Source organism: Malania oleifera, chromosome 3 (assembly GCF_029873635.1).
Source record: "Malania oleifera isolate guangnan ecotype guangnan chromosome 3, ASM2987363v1, whole genome shotgun sequence".
In the NCBI taxonomy this organism is placed as follows: domain Eukaryota; kingdom Viridiplantae; phylum Streptophyta; class Magnoliopsida; order Santalales; family Ximeniaceae; genus Malania; species Malania oleifera.
Window position 1 is genome coordinate 85,672,473 of NC_080419.1, and position 17,422 is coordinate 85,689,894.

General features: G+C 33.5%; 1 protein-coding gene across 3 annotated transcripts in view; it reads right to left on the minus strand.

Annotated features, from left to right (window-relative positions):
* Positions 1–6,082: 6,082 nt before the first annotated feature.
* The window catches only part of LOC131151955 (aberrant root formation protein 4), a 76,364-nt gene continuing 65,024 nt past the window's right edge, over positions 6,083–17,422 (minus strand). For all 3 annotated transcript variants that reach the window (XM_058103478.1, XM_058103479.1, XM_058103480.1), the window contains one exon: positions 6,083–6,509. In XM_058103478.1, coding sequence (XP_057959461.1) covers positions 6,289–6,509 — 221 coding nt within the window. In that variant the 3' untranslated portion in view covers positions 6,083–6,288. The remainder of the gene's footprint in view (positions 6,510–17,422) is intronic.

Consider the following 17,422-nt stretch of genomic DNA (forward strand, 5'->3'; position numbering starts at 1 on the left):
ATATTTAGCTCTACTTTAAACAATCACACACAATATACATTCTCAACGCATTTCAGTATTTCCAACATCTCATAAAAATATCATAATTCAACACAATATATTCACTTTACTCATGCCACACAATTTGAATAATACACATAATTATATCATCTAAAATAATAAGTCAACCCATGATCATCATCTGTTTTACTGAAAATACATGTTAAATTATCTTCACAATTTATCCAGAAAATCCATTACTTTAATCATTTCATTTTCGCAAATAATAACTAATAGCACAGCCCTAGGCTTAAAATCACAGTTCAAATGGTTGGCTTTTCAAAACCCACATGATAATCATATATATATACACACACATATAATTTCCATTTTAACCGGTTGAATTTCAAAATTACTGGCTTAATCTATTCCCCTTACCTGATTTCCTAAACTGCGCCAACATAGATCCCGAAATTATACTCGCGGTACTCACCCAAACCCTGAATTCATGAACCCTAGTTTGTCAATACCACCCCAAATAAAATACCATTCTTTTCCACATTTACTAAACTCGTAACTTCAAATAAATAATTAAATTCTCAAAAACTATAAATTTGCTTAATTTCCTAAATCTTACTCTAACTTTGGAGTGATGCCTGAAAAACCCAGTTCAAAATTCTGTTCCGATCAAATTGACGAGGATTGAAGGTAGGCCCTAGAAATGGCGTCTGATCGTCAATTAGGCTGAAGATTTGAAAGAAATTGAGGAGAAAAAGTGGGTTTAACTTATCCCAAGAGTAGTGCCTACAACGCTCCTACTATAAATCCACTCCGGTTAAATTGACGATGGCAGAGAATGGAACCTAACGGTATTTTCCGTTCTCCGATTGGTCAAGTAGTCGTCAAGAAAATGAAGAGAGAGAGAGAGAGAGAGAGAGAGAGAGAGAGAGAGAGAGAGAGAGAGAGAGAGAGATGAGAGAGAGAGAGAGAGAGAGAGAGAGAGAGAGGAGAGAGAGAGAGAGAGAGAGAGAGAGAGAGGGAAGATGATGAGAGAGAGTGAGACGTAGAGAGAGAAGGGACGCTCAGCTTTTCATTTCCTGAAGGATCATTACATGTACATATAACTTACATATAACATATAATATATTATATTAATATTATATATACATATATGTATATATATATATATATATATATATATATTATCCCAATAGGATTTTATTACCATTAATAATACTATTCACTTACTTTTTTTTAATTAATTAATTAATTTAATAATTTTTTTTTCAGATTACTACATTATACCTCTTTAAACTTGCTAATGACACTTTGTGATGACATTAACAAATTTAAGAGTAAATTTGATGAATATCTTTTTATTTTAATGAGTTAAAAATGTTAACTCAATAATAATATATTTAATATGACTTACTTTAAGAGTTTGATTTGCAAAATGAGATGAAATGGGATAAAAAAAAAAATTAAAAGGAGAAACATGAAATTTTAAGCAACTAATTCAATTTTATTCTAACAGCACACTTCGAACATAGACATCAAATGGAATAGAGTGGAACGAAATCAAATTTATTTCTTGATTTCATCATGATTCCCATTCAAATTTTCATTCCATTCTTTTTTTATCACATTCCATTCCGCAAACCAAATACAATGTTAATTTAATTTCATGTCATAATGCCAAACATCCACTTAGTGCTTACGAGTATAGATTTCAAGTCTCGGGTTGAACTTGTGTTGATTTTGAATGAAGAAATTCACTATACTTTGGTACATATTTTGTCCTATCCATACACATACTCTTAAACATAAAATTAATACTTTTGTTTAGAAAATATTATATCCGATTATTAAGCAAAACCAGTTAGTGTTAATCAAATTTACTTTCTTTTAACGCTAGATAAAAATATTGACTTAACTTTAGATTCTACTCTTGCTTGTCTCCGAATTATATGTAATTTTTAATTCATTTTGTATAATGACTTTGAGGCTTCATTTAGTTCAAAGTTTTCCTTTACGAAAAATACACACACACACACACACAAAATGGGAAAGAAAAAGAAACAAAATATGAAGCAAATTCATTGTCGATTTTTTTTTTCTCTTTATCAAATACTACTCAAAATAAAATTTTACTATATTATAATTAAAAAAATCAAATTGAAATTTTATTCATCAATTTAGTATATTTTTATTGTTTTTCTGCTTTTTTGATAATTAAATATGAAAAATAATTTACTTACTATTTTATTTTTCTTCCAATAATTTTTTCAAGTCCCAAAATGAGGCCTTAATATAAATTAATTAATTAATTAATAAATAAACATATGCTATAAATAGTAAACATTAATTTGTATATTGCAATTTTATTACTAACACTCTGATAATTATGCAATTATATTAGACAAATTGCGCGAAATAAATAAATATTTGCTTACAACAAATATTACATTTATCTTCCAATTTAAAAGCATTTATCTCTTTCTTTTTAACCAAAAATAAATAAAATTTATACTTGTAAGGAAAGAATCCTCACAGTCAACTTGTAGATGATAGGTATCAAATTCTATTCATAAATTTCTCTTTGATTAACGATTTTTTGTCAAATAAATTTTTCTGGCTCCATGTAATAAAAGAGCATGCTTAATCAGTTTATCATTATTTTAACTTGTAAAACAAACGTACCCTTTTCATAAGATATGAAGTATGAATTGATACCGTCACCATCAACATCAAACATAATTACGAGATAGTTGGTAATTAGAAACTAACTCTGAGAATCGAATCAAAATGATTGATTCTCTTTCCTAACGTTTGTTTAGGATTAATCCCGATTCCCATTCCTTGCAAGAATGGGATTCACCCTTTTACTTATATTTTGAATCCTGACTTTCGCTCTACATTCAAATTCTGATTTCTGAAAACACAGTATTTATTATAATAAAATAATTTACATAATATAATATAATGTATATTAAATAAATTAAAAAATAATATTAATATTATGATATCACTATTAATATTTAAAATATTATTATATATTTTAATATAAATATTAAATCGTCATTATTAATATTTTTTACTATATATAATAATATTATAACATATAAAAACTAATAGCACAATATTATATGCTAAAATATTACGATATACTTATGGTATGATTATTGCTTTATTGTATTTTATTTATAATCTTAAAAATAAAAATAAAAATGAAATGTTTATTATTATCATCAATTATAAATATATAATAATAATAATAATAATAATGATATAGATTAGAAAATATATATATATATATAATACAAATATACACAGCCTCATATATAAATATATATATATATATATATATTATAATGTAATACTATATATAATATAATAATATATATATTACATAAATATAAAAAATAATATTAAAATAATACTATATAAAATATAATTATATTATATAAATCCAAAAAATATAATTATATTATATAAATCCAAAAAATAATATTAAGATTATGAGATTATTAAACATAAATATATAATAATATATTATATATTATAATATAAAGTATTTTAACCACTATTATCAATATTTATATTATATATAATAATATTGTAACACATAAAAAGTAATAGAATAGTATTAAATTATAAAATATTATGATGTAATTGTGATATGATTATTTATTTATTATATTATTATGTATAATTTTAAAATATATATAAAATTAATATTATTAATACCATTAATATACATATATAATAGTAAATTTTTCTAATTATATAATACACAAAAAAGTACAAAATATTATTGTGTAATAAAATATAATGTTGTGGTGGTTATTTTATTATATTATTATTTTATGTTAAATAATAAATTATGTTACAGTGTTATAGCATATGAGATTTTTATTTACATTTAATAAACTATATATTAAAATATAATACTTATAAAAAAGAAGATAAAATATAATATTAATAATATAGTAAAAAATAAAAAAAATATATGATAAAATATAATAGAAAAAGTATAATCAAGTACATGATTATCAAAATGATTTTATTGTAAAAATTATTTATTATATAGCTTAATAGAATAATATTAATATTATTATTTCATATAAAATTAATTGAATGCATTTTTATATTAACTAGACTCATTTTCAATTCCTATGTCTATATATACCACGCACTATAATATAATTTTGATTACGATTCTATGTCAAACCGAACATGAGTGAGGAACCTAACGTTCCATTTTCGATTCCAGTGAATTCAGAATTCAATTCCAATTTCGATTATAACTGTGAACCAAGCGCTACCTTTAGAGAATGATGGCAGTTATTTAACTCTTATCATAGACTGTTGATAATTAGTTTACTTGACATCATTTTTCAAAACAAAATAGGCTATTAACATAACCTCAATCATAATTTTTGGAAAAAATTAAAATAAATAAACAATGGGAATCCAAAATATATAAAATAACTTTTTGAACCATAGAAATATAATAGGAGTATCTTCATAAGCTTTCTCCATTATATTTGAAGATTGTAAAAGCCTCCAAACCATATTTGGGAGTATAAAATTTACAGTTTGGATTTTGATTTGCATAATATAGATCAATCGTGATATACCCTTTATTTAGACATGGAAGTATTATGCATCCAATTTGCTCAAAAATTCAAATCTAAAACTTGAAATATACACTTGCCAAAACGACCAAATCTAATAAAGGAAAAGCTAACTTCAAAATAATGGAAGATTTTGAACCCCAATAAAATTGTTTGTCTTGCAATATTTCATCATTGGTACATTAGCTTTCTGAAAATTTCATGAGTTATGTAAATATTGCTATAGTAGAATATAAATTGTTACTTAAATTTAAATCTAAAACTCAAAATATGTATTTACAAACACAAGATAAGATAAAAGGAAAGTCTAATAAAGCAAAAGGCCAACTTCAAAACAATGGAAGATTGAGTCCATATTGAACCCAAAAAAATTGTTGTCTTGCAATATTACATCATGTGTGTTACCTTTCTGAAAATTTCACAAATTATGTGAGTACTGTTGTTCCCCACATAATCATCCACTTTTTGTCCTTTATTTTCCCTTTTATTTTTTTCCCCCTTTTTGAAAGAGGGGTGGTGGGAGAAAGATAAAAGACATTGAGTTTTCCACAAAAAAAAATACAAACCTTCTCTACAAAAATTTCAATAGCCTCCCAAACACTTTACCCCTTCTGTCAATTTACAGTCAAGTAAAAAGATAAAATTTCAAAAAATTAGCTTTTCTTTTTTTTTACATGAGATTGATGATACCACTCGTGCCTTTATATATATATATATTTAATTGTCATTTTTTTTTATACAAATTCAAACTGGCTAGCTGCATGATTTGGTCTGAACCAACACTAGCCAAACCTATCCCTGGGGTTGCTGCCTTTGAACATGAACTTGAGAGGACCCAAATTAGCCTGTGGAAAATCTCTTCAAATGTAATGGAAGAGAGAAATGAATTCAAATTCCTCACTTTTAAATTTTTATTTTATTCCTTTTCCTACTTCAGATTTTGAATGAAGAGTAACGCAATAAATGTAGGGATGAGCGAGAATCAAACAAGCTTCTTACCTCCACCCTTTAGCATCCCCCTTTCAATAAACTTACCCTTTAGGTTGAATGCCCTCCTATTCCAGGGTTACTTTTGCTTCGCTAGCAGATTATGCCCCTTTCATTTTCCTGTTTCTTTATGGCTTACACACCTTGGCGACACAGGTCAAATTTCGCCCTCGTCGCCGGGGTCCACCAAGGTTACAAGAGAAAGGAAAAGAAAAGAAACCTATACCAATGCCTCGTACCACCACCACCACCACCAGTCCACTCAGATCAAGCAAGGACCACCACCCCAATGCCCCCACTCCCACCAAACTCTCAATTAGCCTCCTGTGATATAGAGGATGGGGAACCATTGAGAGACTGAGCTCATAGACGGTGGATTTTAGGATACGGTCTGCATATATGGTGAACAGAAACCTCAATTATGAAGAATCATAATACACTAATTCACATTATATACCCATGGGTGCTCAAAGCAAATCTTTACCGAAAATTATCATATCTGTCTTCATTTAAAAGTATTTTTAAGTTAAATTTGCACAGAATCTATAACTTGAAACTCGAAAAATAAAGAACTCCACATCTTGGCTATGCATTATGCCTGTCTTGTCCACCCCTTCAAGCCTACACTAATACGGGATTTTCCTAGAAAACAAATCTACAACATCAACTGTCACACCCCGACAAGTCATGTAGAACATTTAAGCTTTTCTTCAACAAGTTCAATACAGCGGTACAAAACAATCTCAACTGGGTTCAGACCACATACTGGGTCACTTGCAATTTGATCAAAATCCTGCCGGTTTTCTGCCACAATTCCTGTCACCAAAGTCCGGAGAGGTAAAAGCCATTCATTGTAGGCCTTGTGTAAATTGTTCTTAGACAGAACCCCAGTATAGTTGGTTCTTCCTGTTCCACAAGTGATAGTCAAAATATAAGCTGCATTCAAAAAACCCAACTGAAAATTTCTTTTGCTAGTTTACACATCAGCAGCACAACAGGACTAGCATAAAAGATCCCGTAATTTTGAGATTTCAAAACCAGCCCTCAGCATCCACACTGTTTGGGAACACAAATTTGACAGCAAAGGTTTGGATTTGTGTAGATTCAGGCAGAACTCAATATGATTTTATATTAGGTTTTATCTAAATACAGCAATGTAAAATTCAAGAATGGAACTCTGAGCAGCAAGCGCCCAAAGACAGGGTTACTGTATTCCTGTCCATAGCCCCATGGTTTCCCAGTATTATAATAATTGTCACCAAACCGTGTTTCGTTGAACCAACTCAATAAAGCCTGATCCAACAGGTTGGCTACACAAATTCCATTTTGTGATTTCACAGTAAAGCTCATTGAGATTTGACTTGGAGTTCTATGTTGACCATGCAGATAGCGTTGACAAAGCATATGCATACTGAAGTTAACAAAGTAGCCGCATACTTTTGATTTGAGTTCACCAAAGACAGCACAATTTTAAGCAGAGAACTATGAAGCGCTTTCCTCTCAATTCATCATTAACAAGAACGTAATATAAACGGAGAATTTGTGAGCTTAGCTTGCTAATCATGGCTGTTTAACTTTAACGTCATTTCTGCAATGATAGCTTTAAGAAAAGGATTCCAATAAAATAACTCTCGGCATGTTTCATGCTCGGTTAAAGGTCCAGGTAATCATAATGAGGTGGCCTAACCCTTGCGATGCATCGGACTATTTACTAGCTTAACAAAGATGCTCAAATAAAGAAAATTTGATCTGTTACATGCCCGGTTAAAGGTCCATCCAACCAAACTGAATTGACCTAAACCTAGCAACACATTGGAAAGAATACGAAAACCCGTGAGTCAAAATAAATACATTAAAATCATTTGCCAAATCCCAGAGATTCAATCTAATTATTGGCCCAGTTGAACTAATTGGCAATTTTCCAACCAAATTGGAAACAGGAAAAAATGCTATTGCTAAAAACTGAGTTTAGTTTATTCAAGCTATTTAAGTTAAAATACCAATTTCAGACCTAAAACAGTAATTTCAAGACATCAAAATGATTATCAAGTTACAGACTAAAAAACATATATTTGTCATAATTATAAACATGAAAATGTAAAACAACTATTATCTTAAATATAATTAATGTCACGCACGATTCAAGAGTTTCAGAAAAAACAGGGTCATTTCAGGACTGAGTCTAAAAAATTATGACTAGGATGATCAAAGATCAAACAACTAACTATTATATCTGGCTAGTGTCCCTGCCATCCAAACCAAAAAAAAAATATTAACCCACTTTTTTGCCCACATGTTTAAAATCCAATTGGCATGCAGACTAGGTTCTAAAAAAATACAAAAGACAGACAACTTGCATAACCTTCAATGCACAGAGAACAGAAACTTACACTACTGCAATTCTTTCCAGTTCCTAGTCAAGATAATTGGTTTAAAATGTAAATAACTGTCCAGCATGCTGGATATTCTTGTTATTTGTTGACTTTTTGAGTCTGATCCCTTTTTTTATGCTAACAAAACACAAGATCCTTATGTGTGTATTTAGTGCATGAGCAGGTTTACAATTCAGCACACACATAAGATTAAAGGGAAATGGAAGCCAGATGCAACTTAAAGCTTGACAGAAGAGCAAAGAAAAATAAGAAGACAAATATTTTAATTTGTATTTTGTTTTAAATTTGGTCTATAATAATGCATATCATGCATGATGTGATTTAATGCTCAGAATGGCCATAGACTGACCTTAAGGGGACCAACACTTTCATCAAAAACCTTTTTTCATAAAAGTTAAAATCATTCAAAGGTTTTAAAATAACTTTAGGGTCAAAATCATGGCTAAATTTAGGTTTTTAACATACCTTAGTCGACCGACCTATATCAAGCACTTTTAGCTCAATTGATTGACTAGACCTAAGGCCAAAAAAATATTTTTTATATAGCTCAGTCAACCGACCTTCCTTTGAACTTGATCTTCCTTAGTCAACCAACGGCAGAAATTATTTGAAATCACTTTTAAGGCCAATCGACCGGTATTTTAACCAGTCGACTGAAGTTCTTAATCTGGCCATACTTTATAGCTCAGCCGACCGACGGGGAAGAGCAAATTATGCTCAGTAGACCGGCACTGTTCACTCAGCCAACCAGTCAACATGACAGCTGACCGAGCATCGAAGGCTTGGAAAATCGCCTTAGGATAGTCGACCGACCCTTTCCTCAACCGACCGAGCCAATACAAAAATTTGAATTTTGGCTTAACTCAGCCGACCGCCAGCTTCGCCAGTCAACTAAACCTCTCAGGTCTGTCAAAATTTCAGCACTAAAACATCATTATTTTTTAATTAAACAAATTTCAAAATGATGAGCATGTCCCCAAACGGTCAAAAATTCCAGAACTCTATATGTACCCCTTCCATAAGCAAAATTAACAACTTTGATTAGCCAAAATTTCCTCTCTAATTTTTTAGGCAAATTTCTTAATCAAAGTTCCCCCAAACACCTTTTTATTGCAAAAATAATTAGTTGGAACAATTTTTTTTTAAAACTCTTTCCTACTCTCTTTCCTTTTAATCATTTGAAAAATTCTTTTCGGAAGAGAACATTTTATTTTTGGGCATTCATTTTTATTCAAAGCATAATACTCTCATCCATTCCTTATTGTTTGAAAATCAATTTTTGATAGTTGCAATTTTTTCCCATACATTTTTCTTGATAAATATTTTTGGGAAAAACCAAGTTCTTGCTTGTGAATCTGTTGCACTTCCATTGCAAGATTCATAAGCTCATCTTACTTTATTGCACAAATTCCTTTTTAAGCAAAAACTCTAAAATCTCCTAGACTTTATTTTGAAAATATGTTTGGAGATTTCATTTGAGGATTTGAAGATCTTTGAGGTACTCATTGCATACTTCATTTTTAATCAAAGATCATATTTGTGCAAAATTCTTTGAAAGCAAAACCCTAGGTTCTCCTAAATTTTTATTAAGAAAATATATATTTTTGGAAATATATTTATTAGGATTCAAATCTTTGAAGCACTTTATCATATATATCATTTTCGAAGATTACAAAATTATTTTGAGAAAAATACTGTTACTCTTTTGAGCATATTTCATATCATATGAGAGTGCATTGAGCTTCACTTTATACATCTCTGCTTTTGTAGAAGCATTTAATTGTACGAAAAATTTTATTTTCGTTGTACCAGTTTGGCTCAGTTTGTTGATTGAGCTAGGGAGTCTCTGCCCTGTAAAGGAGACCGGTTTGGTTCAGCCCGGTAAATTAAATTGGGGAGTCTCTGCCCCATAAGGGAGACCAGTTGGACTCAACCTGGTAATTGAGCTGGGGTTTATCTTGCCCCGTAAGAAGAGGTTGTAACGGTTTTTGCTCCACATGTTAAGTAGGGTTAGTGGAATCCTTGGGGGGTATGCCCAAGGTGGGGACGTAGGCTGGTTTGACCGAACCTCGATGACAAATATTGTGTGTCTCTCTCTCTTTATCTCATTTACTTTCTACACTTTAATTTCCATATGCGTATGCTTGTTTATTCACTGATAAAACTATTTGCATGCACACATTTAATTTAAATGAGATATGCTGCACACGTGTATGTTCGCATTAATTGGAAAATCATTTTTACATACACGCCTTTAAATTTAAATGGGATATGATGTGATGTTTGTATGCAAATATTTAATTTTCATATCTATTTTAAATATTTGCATACTTGATTACTTGGGGGAATTGAGACTGCTTAGAAAGACCCTAAGTTGTGCTATACTGAATGTGATTTGAATTTGACCTAGGATAAAAAAATTTAAATACCCAATTCACACCCCCCCCCCCCCCTTTTTTCTCCTCTTGGGAATACACCAATTGCATCAGTATTGAACTTTTTCAATACATGCTTGTATGATTCCAAGCTTATAAAGGAATTCCAAATTAAGGGTGCCAATGGTTTGTGATATGAAGTCTTGATGACGATGACGCAGAATGACAATGGGAAGAATAGGAAACTTAATTTAGGGTTAGGGCTTGTGTACAAAGTTAGGAGTAGAAATTTGGGCTAGAAAATTAGGGTCTCAAACCTAGTGTGGAGGCAATATCAAAATAACAAGGATACAAGGCATAAAATGAGAAGCATCACATTAATAGATTATGGGAATCCCCATAGGGAAAGAAGAAAACCTCACTTTCTAGGGTTTAGGAGACAAGTTTCTAGCAAATGTGGATAATTCATCATTGATAATATCCAGAGAAATTGAATATAGAATATACATGCCTCAAATCCATCAATTCCAACTGCAAGAGTGAAAAAAACCCCTTGTGCAGCCTAACTTCCCTCAAAGCCTCAATGTAGCCAACACCAACCCACATCAAATCTGAATCATTTGTTGATTTTAAAATAAGTTGAAGCATTTGAATCAACCCAAGTTCTTCATCCCCTTTGATTAGCCATGGCGCAACATTGTCAATGTCAGTTTGTGGGCCATTCCAATTGTTGCAAGACTCTCTAGAGCTTCTCCGTCTCTATTGCACCTCGCCATCACTGAAAAAACTTCTCAACCACTCACCAATAGCAAACCCCCATCATTACCAATATCTAGTGTCTCGTAGGGAACCCTTTGTTGCTGGAGTTGACCCTTTGAGGAATCTACTCAACCTTCACTGGATCAAAGTCCATCATCTCTGCTGTCAATTTTTTCCCATACCATAGTCTCACATTTCCTTTTGATCCTCACAATTGTTCAACATGATTCAACATTCTTGTGCATCCCCACCATCACAAAAGAAGATTCCTTCTCCAACAAAACCTAGCTGCCACCTATCCAATCCCCTTTCATTTGACAAAGAAACCCTTGAAAAGCTTGCATACAATGATACAAAAATAGAAGGATTAAAAATCCGGACCAAACTGGTTCAATCAAATAAGACTAAACTAGTCCAATCAAACCAAACTGAACCTAGATCAGAATCAACCACATAGCAGATTAAAAAATAATTTAAAAAATGGTGATGAGGGACCAGTTTGGTGGCTTTCTAAGTAGCTAAAACATATGGGCTGAATGAATAAGAGAAAAATCAAATCCAAGAATTGTAAAATTGGCTCTTAGGAAGCTTCTCTAAATTCTCAAGTTGACACTTCCCCAAAATCAAAGTGTTCTTAAGTTTGCTCGTAAGTTTGATGCTAAGTCCAAGATCTCTACTTTTTAAATCATTATTGATTCAAATTGAAAACAAAAGGGAATTGTTAACACTAGGATTCCTTATAGCAACACGAATATTGTTCATGCCCATACCAATATACCTACTCTGGGCAAGCTTCTAGCAAGTCTAATTATGGAATCAAGGTCACTTTACCCCAGTTCATGAGAGATGGATATCTAGAGATGTTATTCACTTGGTTCAATCAAATCAAAAATATTTTAACCTATCAAGGAGTCCAATCACAAGAAAATCTTATTATTATGTAGTTATTCGTCTCCAAGGCCTCACATGCATGGTAGCATAATTTTTGTTCAACCGCACCAACATTGGAGGCAAGCTCCACCTACTGAGATGAGTTTTTGTGAGGCGCATACAATGATGGCAGAAAAAATCACCCTAATCAATTATGAACAAGAGGTACTTCAAGTTGTTTGCATTGGCTTAACATAATAAAGATGTTGATTTGTACACACTTGAGTTTTACAAATTGATTGCTTGATATTCTATTGATGATGATGAACAACAGCATACTATTTGGTACATTGGCAATCTTTGTTATGGATTATGAATTGAGCTGCAATCCTATGACTTCAACTTGATCAAAAGAGGCTGCCTCTACCCTAATCACCGAGAAAAAAAGCAACCATTGGAAGCATACCGACTTCAACTCAATTGATCAAAAGTCGCTGCCTTTGCCCTAATCACCGAGAAAAAGAGCAAAAATTGGAAGCATGTTTCTAAGAAACTATGTTTCCATACAGACTACCTCCAATCCCCACATTCAAAGCAGGTTTAAGACTTTATGATTGACTGCAATAGTTGCGGGCAAAAGGGACACTCTTATTTTAAGTGTGCTACATAGACTCGTGCTGCTATAGTGGAGACTACTAAAGATCAAGAAGTCGAGCCTAAGACTGGCGAGAGTTCCAATGATGACCAAACTATGAATGCGCTCGAGTATTTTGGATGAAGAAGAAGAGGGTAACATTAGCAAACTAAACGCAAATTCTATAAATCAAGGTCGAGTTCTTTCTACAATTGGGGGAGATTGATGCTGTCAACACAGGGAATAAAATCTGTCTTCATTTCTTTTATTTATGGTATTTTATTAGGATCATATCTCATACACTTTATTATATTTATCTTTAGAAAAGAAGCATTTAGGTTTTATCAAGGTTTCGTAAAAATTTCTCTTTAGGAAAGAAGCATTTAAGTTTATTTAGGTCTCTGAAATATTTACTAGCTCTCCAAGTGTTTCTAAGGCTATAAATGGCCTCCTATATATTCGTTTTGTTGACTTCGCAACTTCTCGAGACACTATATTAGGCTGAGGAACATCTGACTTTTGAAGTTGCTGAAGGGGATGTGATGCATGGGCAGCATCAAGGATCTACAGCCATGAGATAGAAGGGAGGAAAAGGGACAACAGATGCCGACATGGCTTTCCCACACTATTTATAAGAAAACCTCTTCAAATGAAATTACACGTATACCCCTAAAACAACATTACCTTACAAACATACTACTAAAATACAAAAATATTACAAACAAGCCCCCATATACACATCCTGTTGGGCTTTTGTGGAGCCTGGTTGTGTTCAATCTAGATGATGACCCGACCTTTCTTTAATGGGAGATTTCTATCCTTAGGCAGAAGTAAAATGTTTGTAGTCGGACAATGGTGGAGAGTACATAGATGGAGGTTTCAGAAAGTATTGTGCTGCACATGGAATCAGAATGGAAAACACCATTCTTGTAGCCCATGGAAAACAATCCGGGGGCAACGGCCTCGGGAAAATTTTTTTGGGCCCGTTTTGTAGCCTGTTCAGAACCCTGTCCGCAGCATATAAAATCATTATTTTTTTTGGTGATTAGGGTTAAGCGGTCACACTTCGCGAGAGAGCAAGAGAGAGAGCATTGTACCGCCGCACTCTGTATTTTCTTCCTGATAATCGTGAAATCCCTGCAACTCCGTGGACGTAGGCAAAATTTCCGAACCACGTAAATACTGTCTTGTGCGTGTGATTGATTTTTCTTTGGCGTATATTCTTTTTCTATTTTGTTTCTTACAGGTTTCGAAAATTTGTTCTTAATTCCCACAACTGGTATCAGAGCCTAGGATTTAGTTCAAGTGGGAGCAATGGCAGAGCAAGTAGGAAAGGCGTCTGGAATAGAAAAGTTTGATGGCATAGACTTTGGATTCTGGAGGATGCAGATTGAGGATGGGAAGAAGTTAAATCTGCCGCTTCTAGGAGAAAAACATGCTACTATGAAGGACGAGGAATGGACTCTCCTTGACAGACAGGTACTGGGAGTTATAAGATTAACTCTGTCTAGGTCTGTTGCACACAACGTTGTGAAGGAGAAGACTACAGCAAATCTGATGAAGGCTTTGTCCAGTATGTATAAAAAACCGTCAGCAAATAACAAGGTACATTTGATAAAGAAATTGTTTAATGTGAAGATGGAAGAGAATGCATCAGTAGCACAACATCTAAATGAGTTTAATACTATCACAAATCAATTCGTCTGTAGAAATTGACTTTGATGATGAGATTCGTGCATTGATCGTTTTGGCTTCGCTGCCAAACAGTTGGGCAGGCAATGAGGATGGCAGTAAGCAACTCTACTGGAAAAGAAAAACTGAAGTATAATGATATACGGGATTTAATTCTGGCTGAGGAGATTCGCAAAAAAGATGCAGGTGAAACCTCAGGATCTGGTTCTGCCCTAAATCTTAAGACAAGAGGCAGAGGTAATGACCGAAATTCAGATCGGGGTAGATCAAAATCTAGAAACTATAATCGAAACAGAAGTAAATCTAGATCTAGCCAAAAGGGGCAATGCTGGAACTACGGGAAAATGGGTCACTTCAGGAAACAATGCAAAAGCCTTAAGAAGAATAATGAGGATGAGTCTACTAATGCTGTAACAAAAGAGGTACAGGATGCACTACTTCTTGCAGTAGACAGTTCACTTGATGATTGGGTTTTGGACTCAGGAGCTTTGTTTCATACCACTTCACACCATGAAACCATACAGAACTATGTAGCAGGAGATTTTGGTAACGTGTATTTGGCTGATGGTACAGCCTTGGATGTTGTGGGTATGGGAAACGTCCGAATGTCGTTGCCCAATGGGTCTATTTGGTTACTGGAGAAGGTACAACATATTCCTAACCTGAGAAGGAATTTGATTTTTGTTAGACAGCTTGATGATGAAGGGCATGCAATATTGTTTGCTGGTGGCACTTGGAAGGCTACAAAGGGAGCTAGAGTATTGGCTTGTGGAAAGAAATCTGGTACTCTATACATGACCTCAAGTCCAAGAGACACAATTGCAGTTGCTGAAGCAAGTATTGATACAAGTTTATGGCACCACAGGCTTGGTCACATGAGTGAGAAAGGGATGAAGATGCTACTGTCAAAAGGGAAACTACCAGAATTGAAGTCCGTTAATTTTGACTTGCGTGAAAGCTGCATCTTAGGATAGCAGAAAAGGGCGAGTTTCTTGAAAAATGGTAGAACACCAATGGTTGAAAAATTAGAGTTAGTGCACACAGATTTGTGGAGGCCTTCTCCCGTTGCATCCCTTGGAGGTTCAAAGTACTACGTTACTTTCATTGATGACTCAACCAGAAAGGTATGGATTTATTTTCTAAAAAATAAATATGATGTATTTGAAACTTTTAAGAAGTGGAAGGCTATGGTTGAGACAGGGACAGGTTTGAAAGTAAAGTGTTTGAGGTCGGACAATGGAGGAGAGTACATAGATGGAGGTTTTAGAGAGTATTGTGCTGCACAGGAATCAGAGTGGAAAAGACCATTCCTATAGCCTGCTCGGAACCCTGTCCGCAGCATATAAAATCATTATTTTTTTGGGTGATTAGGGTTAAGCGGTCACATTTCGCAAGAGAGAGAGTGAGAGAGAGAGAGCATTGTACCGCCGCACTCTATATTTTTTTCCTGATAATAGTGAAATCCCTACAACTCTGTGGACGTAGGCAAAATTGTCTAATCACGTAAATACTGTCTTGTGCGTGTGATTGATTTTTCTTTGGCATGTATTCTTTTTCTATTTTATTTCTCACAGGTTTCGGGAATTTGTTCTTAATTCCCACACATCCTATACCAACTAAACTAAATAACAAAACACACAACTAACTACTAACTAAACCCAACAATCCCTTGGCCAATTCTTAATTACTCTCCAACAAGGATCGTTCCAAAGTCTTGCTTCTCGTCCTACATCAACTCTCCCTCGGCAAGAAAAAATTCAGCCTCGAATTGTTGGAGGATCATAACTAAGAAGCAAGCTTGGATTCTTCGAAAGCCAGCACCTAAGTAAGACAAGAGACCATGTTCCATTGACAGCGCCATAGACTTGAACTGAGAATTGGCATCAATAAACACATCGGGGATGCCAAACTCTACAATAGGAATGTTTGAAAGACTTTGAATGTCTTCAAATGCATTCATCGCCTTGCTTGTAGTGTTTTCAAGTTGAGTAACTTTGACATGATCAAAAGAATTAGATTCTTTGTCCTAGTTGGTTGGTAGAGCAAGCTTCAAAATGATTTTCTTGCCATTATAGTGGAAGACGTGTTCCCATGTCCTTAAGTCACACTTGTCGAATAATTGGGGAAAATGGAATACCTAAACTCGATGATATGCCTCTCCCCCTATTTATAATATATGTCAAGTACAATAGGAATGACCATAATACCCTTATTAACTCACACTTAATACAAACCAAACTCAGCAATTAATAATAATGCTAAATGACTAAATAACCATTAATACTCCCCCTCAAGCTGGAGCATATATATCATATGCTCCTAGCTTGTTACAAATGAATTTCACACAAGCACCTCTCAAGGCTTTAGTGAACAAATCATCAAGCTGAAACTCGGATTTCACATGTGTGGTTGTAATGAGCTTTTGTACAAGTTTCTCTCAAATAAAATGGCAATCAACTTCAATGTTCTTTGTCCGCTCATGGAAGTTAGGGTCGGAGGCAATATGAAAACCTAATTCTTTCAACATTTTCTTCAACCAAACAAATTCACATGTAGTGTGCGTCATAGCCCTATATTCTAACTCTGCACTTGACCTGGCCACCATAGTTTGTTTCTTACTTTTCCAAGACACCAAATTACCACTGACAAATATTCAATGCCCAATTGTGGATCTTTGGTCGAAAGGTGACTCAGCCTAATCTGCATCTGTATACCCCAAAATATGAGTGTGACCCCAATCCTGATATAAAAGACCTCTCCCTGCTGCACCTTTGAGATATCTTAAAATGCAAATTACTGCATCTCAATGACTTGTTCTTGGGGAATCGAGAAACTAACTCTCAACACTTGTTGCGAAGGATACATCTGGTCGGGTGACTGAGATAATTCAACTTTCCAACAAGTCTCCTAAACCAAGCAGGGTTAGGCAAAAAATCACTCATATCTGGCACTAACTTACTATTGGGATCCATGGATATATCAACAGGTTTGGATCCCAATAGTCATGTCTCATCTAAAAGATCAAGAACATACTTTCTTTGTGACAACACAGTTCCTGTATGAGATCTCGATACTTCTATACCCAAGAAGTACTCA